The sequence below is a fragment of the Chelmon rostratus genome, chromosome 1 (genome assembly GCF_017976325.1).
Source record: "Chelmon rostratus isolate fCheRos1 chromosome 1, fCheRos1.pri, whole genome shotgun sequence".
NCBI classification, from domain to species: Eukaryota; Metazoa; Chordata; class Actinopteri; order Chaetodontiformes; family Chaetodontidae; genus Chelmon; species Chelmon rostratus.
In genome coordinates this window covers 13,632,088-13,648,961 of record NC_055658.1, presented here as the reverse complement: position 1 = coordinate 13,648,961, position 16,874 = coordinate 13,632,088, and the positions used below count along the sequence as shown (strand labels likewise).

The window sequence follows — 16,874 nt, the reverse complement described above, 5'->3', positions numbered from 1 at the left end:
AACATTAACAGCATAGGTGAATCTAGCTTTATTGTCTTCTTCTGTTCCTCTTAGCAGGTAGCGGTTAGCACGTAACATTAGCTAAATGGTAGCATCGGAACTGTATTGTCTTCTTCTGTTCTTCCTAGCGGTTAGCATTAGCATTAGCAATAGTTAAATGGTAGCATCGGTACTGGCCACTACCTGGAGTATCTCTGGGTCAGTTGAATGTGGCGGTGCTGTTTGGATTGTGTAGGAGCAGTGTGAACTGGCACTAGGGGGGGTGACTCTGGGACGCCGGAGTTCACTGCCTAACCTCCTGGAGGTGTAGTGGGACTAAGTAGGCGAAACACTGTTGAAGGGAGGTTTCCACCTGATGACCCCCAGAGACGTGTTAGGAATCACTGCTCTTTGGCAGGTATAGAGGCAGATTAGAGCTCCAAGGTTCTTCACTGAGAATGAATCCTCTTTTTGAGCACAAGTATCTTGTGTTTAAATTAACTGAGTGAGGCTGAGTCTCCCTCCCTCTCCTAACCCTGACAATGTTTTGTCCCGTCATGTCTCAAACCGACACGTGAGCCTGAGGTAAGCGGCGCCCACACTGTGATAAGCTGCACAAGGATTTGTCAAATCGTCTACGCTGAAAGACAAATATCTGATGTCGATATTAACCACTTCTTTACTCCCTCGACATTTTGACTGGAGGTCAAATTCTCAAATTTGGTTCATTCTAAAATTCTTCTTCTTGGTCTTTCTCTTCTTCTTCTCCTTAATCCCCTTTTTTCTTTTCTCCTTCTTCATGTTCTTTTTCTTTGTCCTGGTTTCCTTTTCATATTTCTTCTTTTCTTCTTCATCTTCTTTTTCTTTTTCTTCTTCTTGGTTTTCTTCTTGGCCTCCTTTTTCTTCTTCTTTTCTCCTTCATGTTCTTCTTAATCTTCATCTCCTTTTTCTTCTTGTTTTCTCCCTCTTCATGTTCTTCTTCTTCTTCTTTTTGGTCTTCTTCTTGGCCTCCTTGTTCTTCTTCTTGGTCTTCCTTTTCTTCCTCTTCTTCATCTTCTTCTTGTTCTCCTCCTTGTCTTTCTTTTTCTTCAAAAGTGAACTTGAAAAGCTTCTCTAACTTTGCATTGTGTGATCGTACCCTTGTAGCTTATTTCAGCTCATTATTTTTGGTTTCTTGGCTCACAGCTTACTGTTTCTGTGCACTCTCACCTCTCTCGTAGCTCTTAAATCACACTGGACACTTTCACCTCAGTAGCAAACAGCAGTCAGCAAACATTAGTGACTAGCCGGAGAACAAAGCAGAGCATTTAGCAGCTAAAGAGCCAGATATTTCCCTCAGAAGCTGGTAGAGACCAAAGACAGAGCCAGAAGAGACTAAATATTGTTCTACGGTTGCTGAATGTGTACATCAGTTTTGTGTTCTGAAATTATTTCTGCTGCCCCCAAGTGGACAAATGTTGAAGTCTGAATTTCTTTTAAGCTAAATTAAAAACACAGTGTTGAATAATATGCGGTTACTATTTGGTTTTGAAAGGCCTCTGTATCTTGACTCCTGTTCCTGGCTTGCAGCTCAAATTGCTAAAGAAGAAAAGAAGTGAGAAGTTCGAGCTGCCGACTGAGGAGAGGCTCAATTTGTCTCCAGCGACTCCTGCATGAACCTCTTCACCTGCATCACAAACCATATTTAGCCCACCTCCTTTTTTGTTTGTCTGGTCATCCTCACTGTCATTGTTAGTAACATGTGTAACACTGGATTTGCTGTTAATTAAAAGGGATATTTTAGTATTTATGTTAGTAATAACTCAGGCTCTGTCACTCTGTTCTACACTCATTTCCAAGAGTAGAGATGAAAGGATGGTGGAGTCCAGTTAATATAGATAATAGTCCATGAAAGTAGCAATAGTGATGATATGTCATCTTATTTCTGACTTTCTAAACAGTAGTGTTTTGATTAGTGTGTGTGCGTACAAAGGTCAATATAAATCCTTTAAAAACATGAGAGTGAGTGATTTCATTCAGACATATTGCCAAGTAATTATGCTGTTGTAGCAGTGAAAGAGCACTGGTGGAGACTAATTCCTGAAACTGCCATCATGACAGCCACAGCAGCCGTGGTCTTAAAGCATCAGCTCGGCACTGATACTCAGGAGTAGTTGTCGGGGGCTTAGTTTTATTGTAACAAAGCCTCTCTAAAGCCAGAGGTGTGAGGCATGTTCCTAATGTGCACGCCACAGAGGGATGTGTGCGAAGGGCTGGAATAGCTGAGATGTCCTTTTCCACCGAGGACAGGCGTCAGTGAAGTGGAACACATGGCGGGGTTCGTCGAGCGCGAGCTGCTCCAGCATCACTCGACAGCTATTCCTTTGATGCCTTGAATGTAAATATTTCCTGCGCCCTCTCAACATGCAGCTGCAGAAGATCCAACGAGCCTTGTGCATGTCGCTGTTAACACACAGGACCAATGTCTTACAGCGCCTCCATTTTTGCCAGGTGTTTTGACATGGGGTTTCACCAAAGTCCACAAATTATAATGAAACGGCCATGTGGTTCAAAACTAAACAGAACATATTCAATTTCATGTGTGTTTCTTTATAAAATCCCAGAGGTTATTTATCACTCATCACCAAGTTACAGCTCAGCGCTCGAGTGACTTGTGGCTGGGAGAACGCCACAGAATATGGCATGAATGGCCTTATACATGTGAACAGATATGGAAAAATCACCCTAAAAGAGTGTTTGCATGGGTGTCTTCAACTGAAAATAGATGAACAAGTCTGCAGCTCTGTGAGCAGTGGTGGAGGAAATAAAAGCAGCAATACCACAATGTATAAATACTGTGTTCAAAATACTCATTACGCAGAATGTTTCATTTCCGAGCAATATATATTACTGGACTGTAATTAGAGATGATTTTTTTGTACACACTGTAATTTCCACCACTGAACATCAGCAACAATCAGCTAACAAACTCACAATGTCAATGCTAATGTTAACCATCTATGACGTTTATCATGTTCACTTAGTTTAGCGTGTTAGCCTGCTAACATTTACAGTAAAAAAGGAAGTACAGCTGAGGCTAAAAGGGAGGTCACTCGTTTGTAGGTATTTCATCATAAACCAGAGTGTTGATTAGAGTGAATTCGGACCAGATGATGGCGCTACTAGGTAAGTTAAGGCATCACCAAAGCTCTACAGGTCATTTTGAGGGGACATGAGTGTGTGTACCAAATTCTATGGCAACCCATCCAATTGCTGCTCGAATATTTCACTAACAACCATGGCAGTGCTAGACGAAAGTCACAGGATTGCCAAAGTCATCAGGATACATCGTCTCTCTATATCAAAGTTTTGGTCTGTTTAGTATGTTAAACTGGATCAATGTTCAACTTTGACCTCATGGTGGCGCTACAGGAAAAGTCTAGGGATCAGCAAAGTATCAAGAGTTATCCTCTGGGGACTACGAATGCCCCCATTATGGTAATCCATCCAATAGTTGTTGAGATACTTAGTCTGGACCAAAGGTATGGGCCGACTGATCCCCATCTGTTGAGCCTAAAAAAGGCTTTAGGGGAAATTTTTCCCATTTTTCTTTTTCTACTTTGACACTTTGTTACCTTTACTACCAACTGAGTTTACATCATTCCTCTTTAGACCCCTTGATGGCTCTCAGTTTGGAGGATAAGTCACATGTTTGGTAAGAACCATGATAAATCCTTATTGAATTCAAACAGGGACAGAGCAGCTGGCTGAAGACACTTCCTGCTGTGTGCAAACATGACAACATGGGGCCTGATTTAAAAGTTAAAGGAAAGACTTGTCTTCCCATGAGGCCAGGATGCAGAGGAAGTCTGCTGGGAGAACAGAAATGCCGGATCATAGTCAATATTTAATCTTTCTATGATATATTGCGATAAAGAGATTTTTCTACATTATCTTCAGTGCCAAAAATCAATCTATGCAGCTATTTAAAACTGGCAGCATTAGCATGGCAAACAGCATAATGATTTCAGATATACCAAATGATTAAATGCAGTGTTTCAAACTGAACACAAAGGTGAATGAAAATGCTTGTGTTCTTCCAATTTTATTCATTCACAATTTCTAGAATTATTTTTCTACTTGAACAGAATGAAACAACGCGGGGAGACCTCACATGAAAAACTACAAATAAGATTTAATTTGAACTGAAATTAAGTGAGATTCTTTTTTTTATAATCTGTATAATTCTGCATGTTTGCATCTATATAAGATAAAACAAAAAAAATTCATAGTTTATAGTTTGGTTAAAAAACAAAAATCACAGTATACAGTACATAGATTCCTCCCACAATCTGCACTTATCTGAAATGATGATGTACAACCACGTGTGTCAGCATGAGAAGGCAAACAAAGAATAACAACAAATGAAAACAGACTTTTCTTGAACAAAGCACTGCTGGTAGCCACTACAGTCGAGGAGGTAGCTTCCTTAGTTAGCATCCCATTTTTGATTACTTGTTTTCTTTTCAAATAATTTACATACAAATACAAAAAAAACAAACTACCAACAGATGTACAAAACAGATTTGTACATTTTCACCAGATGGGACATCGGACATCTCAAACAATCAACGGACATTTTGGTTGGTGCAAGATGTGACGCACCTGGTGCGATGCCTATGTGAAAACAGAAAACCCAACGGGATTCAAATGAAGTGATGCATTAAAAGGACACAGGGATGTCTTGCTGGTGGAAGAAAACGCTTCCCTAGATTGTCTAAATTCCTGAGCACTCACATGACGTGTACTTGTGGATACATGCTCCAAGGGTGTATCCACCTTAATGTGTACAGTCATGCTCCAGCACACCAAACATCAGTCAATCCCTCGTCACACACAGTCTCACTCGGGTCAGCTCTCAGGGTGAAAACAGATCCACGTTAATGTGCTTTCCAATAACGCTCTGGGTTATACAGACTGATGTGAGCTTACAGTAAGTGTTTGAGTCACTCGCTGATAACTTAACTGTACTGAAAAGACAATGGAAGCAGCGAATTAGCTTCTTGATAATTCCTTTTATTTTCAACATAGGCCTTACTTTCCTCCTTTGTGCACCATCATGCCCATTTATTGTGGTCAAATATCTGCCAATTACTTCCCTGTAGAGCTCCAAATACCTTGACAGGTACACATAGTGCCCACATGCACGCATTAAAAAAAAAAAAAAAAAAAATCCTTTTAAAGCAAAACCACGCTGCAGATACTTGTCTTTTAACATCTGTGGGTGAATAATGATCACCAACACTTCAACTACAATGCTCCATTTCATACTTTCTGGCAGCGCTGGTACACTTTCTTGTTGACTCAGCTGGCTGCCAGTCTTGTGCTGCGTTCACATCGTGTTGGATGAAGTGGAAGAGTGGGATTACATTCACGTGTTTAACTTGGACGGTATTCGTGTGTTTAACTTGTTGCTCGCAAGCCAAATTATGTTTAATGGTAAGTTTTAAATCAACCAGAAACGCACGTCAGCTATCACTCTTCTGGGGAGTCCGGCTACCGTGAATACAGACGATTTTGATTTTTGCAATTTCCTGGTTGATGCTTGCTGCCAGCCATTTTTATTGTAATTACAGTTATTATCAACTATTTGTGGTTCAAAATAAAACCAAAGTTTAGTGTATTTTTCTTTTGTGACATTTTGGGAAATATTCTCTTTTGTGCACCGATTTTAATGAGAGAAACAACACCACTCTCATATCTGTATTATGGAGCCAGCAGTCAGTCATCTTAGCTTATTTTAGCACTAAGTCTGGAAACAGGGGAAACTGCAAGCCTCACTCTGTCCAAAGGTAACATAATCTGCCTACCATCACATCTAAAGCTAACTACTCACAACACCTTCTCACAACATCTTATTTGTTTAAATTTTCTATTTTGAATAGATTAAGGCTAGATCTAAGGCTGCTTGCTGTAGCTCCATATTTAGCATAGAGATATATGACATGCGGTACTAATCATGTCACCTTATTGTCGATAGGAAATAAGCATACTTCCCAAAATGTTGAACTATTCCTTTAATATTTGAAATTTTAAACGTGAATGGGTAAAAGCAGATCTTATTTAGGTGTTAGTGTACTAAAAAGAAAAGGTTTGCATGTTTGTTGTGTCTCAAATAGAATATGGAGGTCTGCAGCTGAGAAATAAAACAGTTCAGATCCAAATCAAAAAGCGTGATGGCACAAACTCAGAAAACAAGGCCCAGATTTTCAAATAACTGGAATTATTGGACCTAAACTGCTATTTGGGTGCAATGTATTTGTGACGAATTACGCTTGGGTTCCATTATATCATTCAAAGGCTGCCGTTCATACACCTGAAATCATCTCCACCCACACACTCCTGCTGCTCAAACAATAAATAAAATGTTTCACCACCACCAAGCATAGTTGTTGCTAAAACAGTGATATCTGCTACTTTTATCACATTCTTAGTCTTAGTAACTTAAAGCAAAGACGTGTTTATTATAGACTGGCATTTGCTTATACCATTCTCACACCAATAGATTAGGATCACGGGCAGACAGGGCAGAAGTTATTGCTGATGTTTCATTATTCCCCCCTGGTGGCTGAGACCACCTGAAAGTTACATTCACACAGAAAAGTCTACAATGATTATTACATTTGCTACATTTATGTAAAAAAAAAATCAAAGTATAAAATCAACAGTTGCTGTGGAGAAGCTTTAAAAAATGACAAGATGTATAACAATTAAAAACAAAAAAGCTTATAAGTACAGGTGTAACAGAGAAATCACAAACTCTTTCGACACGTACATTGAGGCTGGCAACATCATGATATCCAATCAGAGCAAGAGGCAGGCACTGGCGGCAAGACTTTCCTTTGCATGATCCTTTGTCGACCAGTTTGTAACATGACGTGCTCAGTTCAGCTCTCCAAGTTCCAAAGCCATACCAAGTTCCCTTTAAATGATCGGCTGCATCTCTCTTTACACACTAAATACAAACACAAGTGCTTGCTGAATAGTCTTTAGCAGGGTAGTTGGCACATTTTATCGTTTGATATAAAAATGTTTACATATCGTTGTAGCGTCTAAATTCACATGACAGAGAGATCTGTGCACACAGACGTACTGGCGCTCTGAAGCGTCCTTAGTCCTTGACTCGAGGTATGTTGTATGAGTAGTGTACCAGAGGAAGGCCTCTGCTCTGACAGAAGCAGGCTCTGCCACAGGCCTGAACCTGGTCCGAGCTGTCCGACACAAACGAGTCCCCCTCGTCTGCGTACTCGGACTGGGCGGAGGGCGTGCTGCTGTCTGCCCAAAACCCCTCGGCGCGCTGGCACACTGCAGCTCCCGCCAGGAGGGTGGGACAACTGTGCGACTTCACCAAGTGTCTACAGATTGTGGAGGACGAGGGGGAGGAGCAGGTCCTGGCATGCAGCGCTGCCTCGCACTGCTCGCATACAACTGTCTCTCCACAAAGCTGTGAGTACACCCCACAGTCAAAACCCAGGTGGGTGGAGGAGCCGCCGTCCGTGAGCTCCGACCCGCCGCCGCCATCGTCTCCATGACTTTCACTGTTAGCCTTCGCCTCCCTGCTCAGACCTCCGCGGCCACGCAGTCTCAGCCAGTCCTCCCTGAAGGCCGGGCTGAAGAACACATACAACACTGGGTTCAGGCACGCAGGCAGCGGGAAGAAAATGAGGGTGACAGACTTGGCGATCTCTGGGCCGCCGGCTGTAGAGCCAGTCAAGAGTGGGGCGAAGGAGAAGGCCGCCACAGGGCAAAAGAAGATGCAGTTGGTGAAGATGAGCCATGCTACGTGTCGCAGGGCACCCGTCTGCTCTGGATCTGCCAGCTCCACTCTGCCCAGGTGGCAGTACAGCTGGGTGTACACAGCTGCAGTGAACAGGTAAGCCAGCGCGTTGAGCAGCACCAGAACGACTGTGACACTCAGAGCTGGACTCTCACCACCAGCGAAGGGCAGGCAGAGAGGAGAGGTGGACTGGTTGCTGGAGGTCAGGAGGGGCAGGCAGGCTCCAGCCACAGCCAGCAGGCCCAGCAGCCCTGCGGCCAGGCTGAAACGCCGATCTCCTCTCCAGCATCCGCGATGGCTGCCGCCGTTCCTCCGGGGCGACATCATGACCTTCCCGAGAATCGTCCGCACGGCCACGCTGCGCTCCACGGCCGCCAGAGAAAGTAAAAAGATGGCCCATTCTGACGAGAAGACGGCCAGAGCTCCTGTGATCTGACAGCCCGGCCCCATCTCCCACCACACACCGAACTCTGCGAAGGAGCCCCAGGTAGCAACGTCGAGCACGGTCAGCACGCCGACATACAGGCCTGTGAGCAGGTTGGCCAGCGCCAGCAGCCCCATCAGCAGCCTCGCCGGAGAGAGAGCCGGGGAGAGGGAGTGGGAATGGCCTGCCGATCTGTGTGTGGGGGAGAAGGTGGCCACCAGCACCAGGCTGTTAAAGACCAGCGACACCAGGCAGATGAACCAGACCGTCAGCCGAATCATCCAGTTACCCAGCAGGTGCTCACAAGGCTTGAAGGCTCCTGAGGACAGAACCAATGTGGTTGTTCAAAACCCAACACTTGATTTAGCGATTTAGTTTGTAGCTTAATTCAAAGCTCTTTAGCGCCGATTGGTAAAAGTACCATATTATCCGCACTATAAGGCGCACCTAAAAGCCTTTAATTTTCTCAAAAACCGACAGTGTGCCTTATAATCCGATGCGCCTTTTATATGGATCAATATTGGTTAATTATGGCTATCGTAGTCAGGGGGCGTGGCTGAAGTAACAGCGGTAAAAGTGTAAAGGGCATTCCATTCTATGCGGTGCCGTCATCCTTTTACTGGCGCGTGCAGTCAGCTGTCAACCTGAATAATAACATGACTATTTCACTGAACAATGAAAAAATATGAATATATGCTAAATAATAGGCAATTAAAATATTAATCAAACATGGTTAATGTGATTTCTGCTCCTGAACCTCAGCGCACAGCACAGGATCGCAAGCTGTCATCTGAGAGCGCGCGCGATGTTAGTTTCAAAACGAACAAACTAAAATAAAATACATTTTAAATAAATGCTCATTAATTATTTTCAAGAACCGCATCAGAGGGATGAAAGAGCCGCGGGTTGCCGACCCTGATCTAGTGGATGCATAACGCAACCCCAGACACCACAGTACGGTAGTTTCTTTCTATGTGCCTTATAATGCGGTGCGCCCTATATATACAAAAAGTTTTAAAATAGGCCATTCATTGAAGGTGCACCTTATAATCCGGTGCACCTCATAGTGCGGAAAATACGGTAAATGTGCAGACAAATAAGATGTAAAAAGCTGTTAAATGCTTACCTGGTGAGGGAGAGCAATGCATAATCATTGAGATTCTTTCCACATCCTCCCCGCCTAAAATAAAACATTTCATGTGAGAACACAAACAGTAGCCTTGCCAAAACTAATAGTCAGGTGTATACAGGAGGAAGTATATTAACAGCTGCTTTTGTTTGACTTTATTTCTGCTGTGTAACCATCGACAGTAACTGAAGTTAATTACTTCTACGACTTAACTGTCCCAGAAAATAAGCACGAGATCGTACAAAAGCTCATTTTCTGTTACTCTGCCATGGTGTTAAACTGACATATTATCTAAATGCTATGCACTATTTTCTTTTTTTAATATCTGCATCTCGAGCAAATTTTTGTTTAAGAAAACTGAAGTGAATGTCCACAGCAGCAAATCAGCCCATGTGCTCACAAAAACACACTTTCTCGCTTGCTTCAACTTTACATTTTTCATGACAAGTAAAGTGGGAAATGCAACATAATGTTGTAACTATTCCCAGATGCACATAGAGAGAGATCTGCACTACACAGTGTGCGAACAGTTAAAAATTAAGCTTGCAGGTTAATGCCAGAGTGAGTTAAATAATTTACCATTAAATCTAACATCTACATCTGATATCTGGTGGTCTGGGAATAAAGAATACTCTCAGTATGCTCATGTACAACAATCTCAGTTGCTGATTTTAGTTGCTTTTACGTAAATAAAACACAAAACAAACTGTTCAGAGGAAAAGGTTCTGACTGCAGCATTCCCACCTGTAGATTTCTTCACGTCATTTTCCTCAGAAGAACTCGTCATTGAGTCACATCCCACAAATGCACAGCACTGGTAGGCGTAAGGGACAGAGATGGACCTACAAACAATAAACAATAATCATTTAGAAAGGCTGTGAACATCCTGCTGAGGTTCTGTGTTAATGAAAATACAGATGGTCCAGAATCTGAACACCATACTGGGAAAAGTATAAATAATGTGTTTGTCTGCAAATATTTGGCCCTAATATTTGGATTTTTCCATAGTGTGTCTACAATTGTGGAGAAAACAGATTCAGCTGGCTTTCTCATTAAACGCACGAGAAAAGGTGGAGTTTGTTTCTGTTTCTCTGTCCGGTCTGTCACACACATGTAATCACAACAGACGGAGAGAGACGGAGAGGGAGATATACTGTCTTATACATTGCGCACTTTGTTCTCTACAGGATTAGTCCAATGTATTTTGTTTAAACCAACAGCTTGGTTTGAGTTTGTGCAGCACAGCTTGCATGCTGTGTTTTCTACATCACCGTTTTGGACTGCCTGCCCTGCTTGCGTTACGGCAAGTGTGTTTTAGATGCAAGAACGCTGCAAACTCAGATATTACTATGACCATGAGAAACTTCCGTTTGAAAAATACAGTTATGTTCAAACCTGATTTGAAAAATTCCTCAGGACCACAGGGGCCTTATGTTGCCATGTCGACCCTCCCCACTATAACTCAATTTTGATGGCCAGAAGATCAATCTTTAGAAATCAGCTGTTTCTGTGATGTGATCTTTCTTTCTGAAACCAATTCATTAGAAAATTTGTTCAAAAAGAATCCTTTCTAAATCCTAAAGACTTTATCTAACCTGTACACCTTTTCTCCGGTTTGGAACCTTAATGAAATTTATTTTTCACTTAATTTAACATTTTTATTTCAATGCAGCAATAACAATGTATTATTTTATATTGTTTGGGTATTGTTTTCCTGCATTAGAAAGTGACAGTAGCGAGATGACAGATAACGAAGGGACAAAGACGTCCAACAAAGTCCCCAGCTGGAATCAAATCTGGGACGTTCCGAGCTCCCCGGTGGTCTCTATCCACTCTATCCTCAACACTTCAGAAAAAAAGAACCAGACAGCAGACCACAGACGTTCTTCCTCACCTGAGTTTGGGCAGGTTTTTTGCAGTCAGCACATTTTTCATCTGCGGATTTCCTGAGAGTTTCAACTGACTGAGTGCACTTAGTCCAGTCGTCGGAATCACAGTCAGAGAGTTCATACTCAGATCTCTGCAAACGGTAATTACACACACGCACTTTAATTCTGTGCAACACAGACAGCCAAACCACATGATGATATGTAACCGGAATTCTGCACTCATTATGATGAAAGGTGGTGAAATAACACACAGGCCATACTCACAGGTTGGTGAGTGCGGTGAGGGTGAGGAAAGCATCTTTGTGGATGACTCGGATTTCATTCCTACTCAGGTCTCTGTGTAAAATCACAACGCGATGAACTCACAATCGAGGCATAAAACATTTGTTTATACATCATCCGGTGTGTGTTACTGAGTGTGTGTGACACAGTGGACTTACAGCAAACGGAGAGCAGAGAGGCCTTGGAAAGTGTCCCTGTCAATTTGTTGAATATGGTTGTGCTGGAAGCTTCTGTAGATTAAAAACAAGAACAGATTATAAAAAAGCAAATAATGACCTTTTATTATTATTATTAGTAGTAGTAGTGGTAGTATTACATTGATATCATTATGTTTTTACATTCTAATCTTTTAATCTGTTAAGTTTTACCATCCTTGAAATTATTGGTAAACTGCATTCTACATGTTCAACACTCACATCTCCTGCAGCCGGACGCAGCCCTGCAGGGCTGGTAGCTCCTCGATCTCATTGTAGGACAGGTCTCTGACGGACGAAGATAAACGGAAACAATGAGCAAGCTGGGACCATTTAAAATGAAACTATAACTGGTCCATAAGTAATTTCCATATACCTCAGTGTGTACTTTTCTAAAATGCGACGTTTTAAGAATGAATGGAATCCAAATTCTCTCTATAACTGTGTTAAAACCATAGTTTACCCATCAGGCTATACTGGGACAATGTCTACTGTCCTGACCACTTCCTAATAGTCATAAAATCTTCAGCAGGTAAAATTATTTTTAAAAAGGTATGTGTTAAGTGCTACAGCAGGTGCCAGGAAAGGAAAAATTTCTTACAGTGTCCGAAGCAACTTGAGATCCTCACAAAGATCAGTGGGGATGGATGATATCTTGGTTCCTGACAGGGTCCTGGAAATGAAACACAGAATCAGCCAATTCTGAGACACACAAAAGCACAAAAAGGAACAGATGCTGCATCCAAGTTCACTCACAGACTCTCAAGGTTATTAGTCCACGTAAGGATGGGGAAGTCCTGCATCATGCTGGCCCCTCGTAACATCCTGAAAGACACAGAGAACAAAGTCATCAAAGCGGGGCTTGGTATGGATGTAACAAGGGCCCTTTAAAACACACTTAAGTAGCTTTTTCGTCAGGAGTCATGCCTGACAGCAGGACTTACAGGGAGTGCAGGTCAGACAGATTCTGGAAAGCCGACGCGCCCACAAAGGACAGAGGGTTGTCATAAAGATGTCTGGAGGGCAGCGGGAGCAGAGGGGGAGAGTTCAAAGCAAAATCATTTACTATGCGAGAATGGCACCATCTTCTGGACATTCATCTACTGAAGCCTCACACTTGTATCCTGTATCAGCTAATACTGTATATGTGTGTTTCTCAGAGAGCATGCTGTACATGGTGCACAGTACAAATTCGAGCTACTATTGTGTTTAGTCTTATTTTACACAGTGTCAGTGAATCAGAGGGGGAGTTTGACCTTACATAGTTCGCAGTAGGGGGTTGTTATGGAAGGCCCCTTCAGGTATGGAAGCAATATCGTTGCTGTGAAAACCTCTGCAGGAAGAATGTCAAGAAGAGAGATTAAAGACACTGCTCAATGTGACTACCAAGTTATGAGTACGTGAAGTTGACATATGCAAAACCAAAAATTAGAACATGAAAAGGAATGATACAAAAAGGCACAGACAGCTCAACCAAATCAAGCGCTGACAAAAGGTCTAATCTGAATCACATTATGTCCATGCTGTGATGGGTTAACTGGCCCCTCACTTTAGGAGAAACAGGACGATGTACTCACAGTTCCTTGAGTTTGGGCAGGGCCTCTATTGCTTTGGGAAAAACCATCAGGCTGTTGAAGTTAAGATCTCTAGGATGAGACAGATAGAGATGCAGGAAGTCAGCTGTGTCGCTTGCATTTTGACAAATCCAACCTCCTAAAGCCCACTACGTAATAATGAGGGCTACCTGCATTGTTATAATCCTAATAACAAAATATATGGCTTTCTAGCAGTGCTCAGTGATCAGTGACCAGTACAAAAACTTTGCTTAAATACATAATCCTAATAGCTGATCCTTGCTCCATTATTTTAAATCAGAGCTCACTTCAAAAAACATCACACTGCAATCTGTTAAAATACTGAATCTTATTCCTGACACACTATTTTGTAAGTAAGTCAGGGAGCTAGTGCTGGAGTTTTTCATTTTTTAATGAACAAACTGGTTAGTGAAATGCCCACTCTTACACTGCTTGTTCTCTTTGACTAACAGTCCAACACCAAAAGACATTCAATTTGCAATGATATGAAACAGAGAAAAGCAGAAAATTCTCACATTTGCGATGGCGGAAAAGGCAAATATATGCAATTTTTTCTTGATAAATGACATAAATAATAGATTTTCTGTCCATTGACTAATCGATAAATGGTTATCGTTGCAGCACAAGCAAATAAACAGCAAATTCAATCATACAGTATCCACGCTGACTGCAAGAGTCAGTATTTCTTTTTACCTGCTTTGTTAAAGGAACATGGTGCACACCTCTCAGGTGTCAAAGCTACTCAACCTCGTCTCTCCACAGACACAATAAAAAACCCAACAGAACACTATAAGCTATAAAACACCAGTGGACAACACTGCAGAAAAGCTACAATGCATCAGTGCCTTTACTGATTTGTGGGTAACTGTCCACTGTGATGTGTTGTAAATGCTTGCGCACCAGCAGATGCTTCATTTAAAATGCATCAGGTTGGGATTTAGAACAAAAAAACAAAAAGTGTCAGGACATCCCTGGCCTGCTGTGTCGGTCTGTGTGTTGTGCAGTAGCTGTCTGCCATTAGGTAAGGCTGTCACTAAAAGATTTTTCGTGGCTCTGTGGCAGGAGGAAGTGAACAGTGGGAGGGCAGATTTGATAAGCATCATGTACTTTGCTCTATTTATCCTACAGCAATTAAAGGAGGAAGTGGACACAATGATGTCTGGAGGACTGGAGCAGAGGTGGGTGGGGGAGCAAGTACACGGGCACGCACAAACACGCACACACACACACACTATATGACAGTGCACTTACAGTGTCTCCAGGTTCACGAGTCCAGCAAAACAGTTGTCTCCTATCTCCTTAATTCTGTTGTTGTGAAGATGCCTGGAAAAGCAAAAGCTGTTACATACATCTGTGAAGCTTTCCTGCTGTAAAATTATTCTTTACATTCATCCATTCTTGTTTGGCAACTTTTGTTAAATGTTCCATAGATAATCTTTGAATGGCAGAGTGTGACGTGAGAATCAGGTGTCTGTTCTGTATGTGTGTATCCAGAAGGTTTTCTTCGCCTAATAGATTCAGGGTCTATTCTTCCTGTTTATCCTGATGTGTTTATACTAACCTTGCAGCAATACCACTCAGTGCGTGTGTCTGTGTGCATGTGCTGGAGAGAGAGAGTGTGTGTGTGTGTGTGTGAATGTATAACAGCAGCAGTTTAAAAAAAATGTTTGGAGCAATCCCTCAGATGCTTAATGCACCGCATACTTGCAGAAGTTCCTCTCATGGAAGGCTTTACCATTTCCCACCATGCATAAAACAACAAGATAATCTTGATTTTACATTAAAGCTGTGAGTCGAGCAACTTTGTGTCATTAACATTCAAATTCAAACCCCAATGGCACATTTCACTGTAAAAGCGCTTGCATGCAAAAACGCAGCAGGGTATGAGTAGCAAGCCGTTTTGTTGACTTATTAACGGTAAGCTAAATACAACAGTATGTTTGTGTTTGGAATCTGATTTGCAGTCGCTCGGAGGATACATTCAGAGCTCGAGCAGAACACAAGGAGAGGTGCTTTGCATTAATGTGTGGTGGCAGTATAATGCAGATGATCTATGAACAGCGAAATAGAAATTACAGCCTCTTTAAAGGGGAGCACCTGCAGCACAGTCGTATTTTACCAACTGGATGGTGACCCACGCTGTCTGGTAGATGGGAGATTTTTAAGTTATTCACTTAGAAATTAACCCCAAAAATCCTGAACATTACCGAAAATAAATAATTAAATAAAAATCCATCCACTCATTATACACCATATAATGGTGTACAACATACACCAGAAGCAAAAGAGACATTACTGTGTAGTCACACTGCAGAGAATTTGCATGTGTTGGCTTTCAACGTGAGAAATCTTCTCATCTACTAACACCCAATGACTTTCACTCCAGCTACTCCCTCGGGTCATTTCAGTAAACATGAGAACGTTTTCAGGCAGTGTGTCTGGTTAATTGAGGCTTTAAGAAAGCACACCAGCAGGTTGTTCCTGCTGAGTTATTTAGAGTATAGGTCCACGAAGACTACATGCAAGTTCTCCTGGGGTGTTGTGGGCAAGCTCACTTTAGGGACTCTGAAACTGTTATAGTTACTGGTTTTAAAAGACTTCTCACCAGCACAGATTGATGAAATATGATGGTATGTAATTGTCAAAATAACTTTTGCATTAATACAATGACTGATGGTTTCATGACCTGGCTACTTTCCCATTTACAAACATCGTGTTTCTGTTTTTGTTTTTGTTTTTTTCTTTGTTATTTTTTTAGGTTTTGTTAAGCGGTGATGTTAAATACCATAGTGTTTTTGACTCAGGTTTATATTGACTATTGACCATCTATATACTATTTTTAGTACACCTGAAGAGATCAGTGCATACAGCTGAATGCAATGGATGGTTTGGTGCCATCATTTTTATCCACCCTGCACACTGAGGCAAAGGCCTGACTGGACAGAAACATTAGTGAAACAAGTATGAACATTTGGTCTTCAACACTGCAGTGCAAATTTTCATTCTAAATCACAATTAGAACAGTAGCTTAATATAACTTACAGCACAACGAGACTGGTGAGGTTTGCAAAGGCGTTGTCTGGTATGTACAAGATGCGGTTGAGCGCCAACGTCAGAGCCTGAAGGTTCGCTTGGTGTTTCAGAGAACCGATAGGGATCTCCGTCAGGTTGTTATCATCCAACCAGAGGTGGCGCAGCTGCTGAAGTCCTTCAAAACTGTCGTCTGGAACTGTGGTAATATGGTTTGCATCCAGGCGACTGCAGAACAGAGGAATAAGGAAAAAGCATTCATTAAATTGGTATGATATTGAACTTTTTAACTCGACCTTTCCATTCATTTTATTGCCACTTTTCTAGGCCATGGTGGATCTGAAGCAAGCCAAGCAGCAAACAGCCTCTACCAGAAAGTTCCTCCTGCAGCTCCAAATCCATCTCGGAGACAAGGTCAATTTAGTTTATCCTGGGTTTTACTTTTGGTCTCCACACAATTACTTAAAAAGCAGATAAGTGCAAACTAAGCTCCAATTATTTCAACACCAATGTTTCGGCTTCTTCAAGGCACTGAA

General features: G+C 42.0%; 2 protein-coding genes across 3 annotated transcripts in view; one reads left to right on the top strand and one right to left on the bottom strand.

Annotated features, from left to right (window-relative positions):
• Positions 1-1,857, top strand: part of mybpc3 (myosin binding protein C3) — a 37,817-nt gene extending 35,960 nt beyond the window's left edge. For both annotated transcript variants that reach the window (XM_041941992.1, XM_041941908.1), the window contains one exon: positions 1,549-1,857. In XM_041941992.1, coding sequence (XP_041797926.1) covers positions 1,549-1,577 — 29 coding nt within the window. In that variant the 3' untranslated portion in view covers positions 1,578-1,857. The remainder of the gene's footprint in view (positions 1-1,548) is intronic.
• Positions 1,858-4,128: 2,271 nt separating this feature from the next.
• The window catches only part of lgr4 (leucine-rich repeat containing G protein-coupled receptor 4), a 35,060-nt gene continuing 22,314 nt past the window's right edge, over positions 4,129-16,874 (bottom strand). Inside the window, exons 5-18 of the mRNA XM_041938801.1 lie at positions 16,351-16,566; positions 14,560-14,631; positions 13,291-13,359; positions 12,975-13,046; positions 12,658-12,729; positions 12,470-12,538; positions 12,315-12,386; positions 11,936-12,001; positions 11,678-11,749; positions 11,502-11,573; positions 11,243-11,368; positions 10,093-10,190; positions 9,346-9,399; positions 4,129-8,538 (exon numbers count right to left, since the gene is read on the bottom strand). Of these exons, the coding sequence (XP_041794735.1) occupies positions 7,130-8,538; positions 9,346-9,399; positions 10,093-10,190; positions 11,243-11,368; positions 11,502-11,573; positions 11,678-11,749; positions 11,936-12,001; positions 12,315-12,386; positions 12,470-12,538; positions 12,658-12,729; positions 12,975-13,046; positions 13,291-13,359; positions 14,560-14,631; positions 16,351-16,566 (2,539 nt within the window). The 3' untranslated portion in view covers positions 4,129-7,129. The remainder of the gene's footprint in view (positions 8,539-9,345; positions 9,400-10,092; positions 10,191-11,242; positions 11,369-11,501; positions 11,574-11,677; positions 11,750-11,935; positions 12,002-12,314; positions 12,387-12,469; positions 12,539-12,657; positions 12,730-12,974; positions 13,047-13,290; positions 13,360-14,559; positions 14,632-16,350; positions 16,567-16,874) is intronic.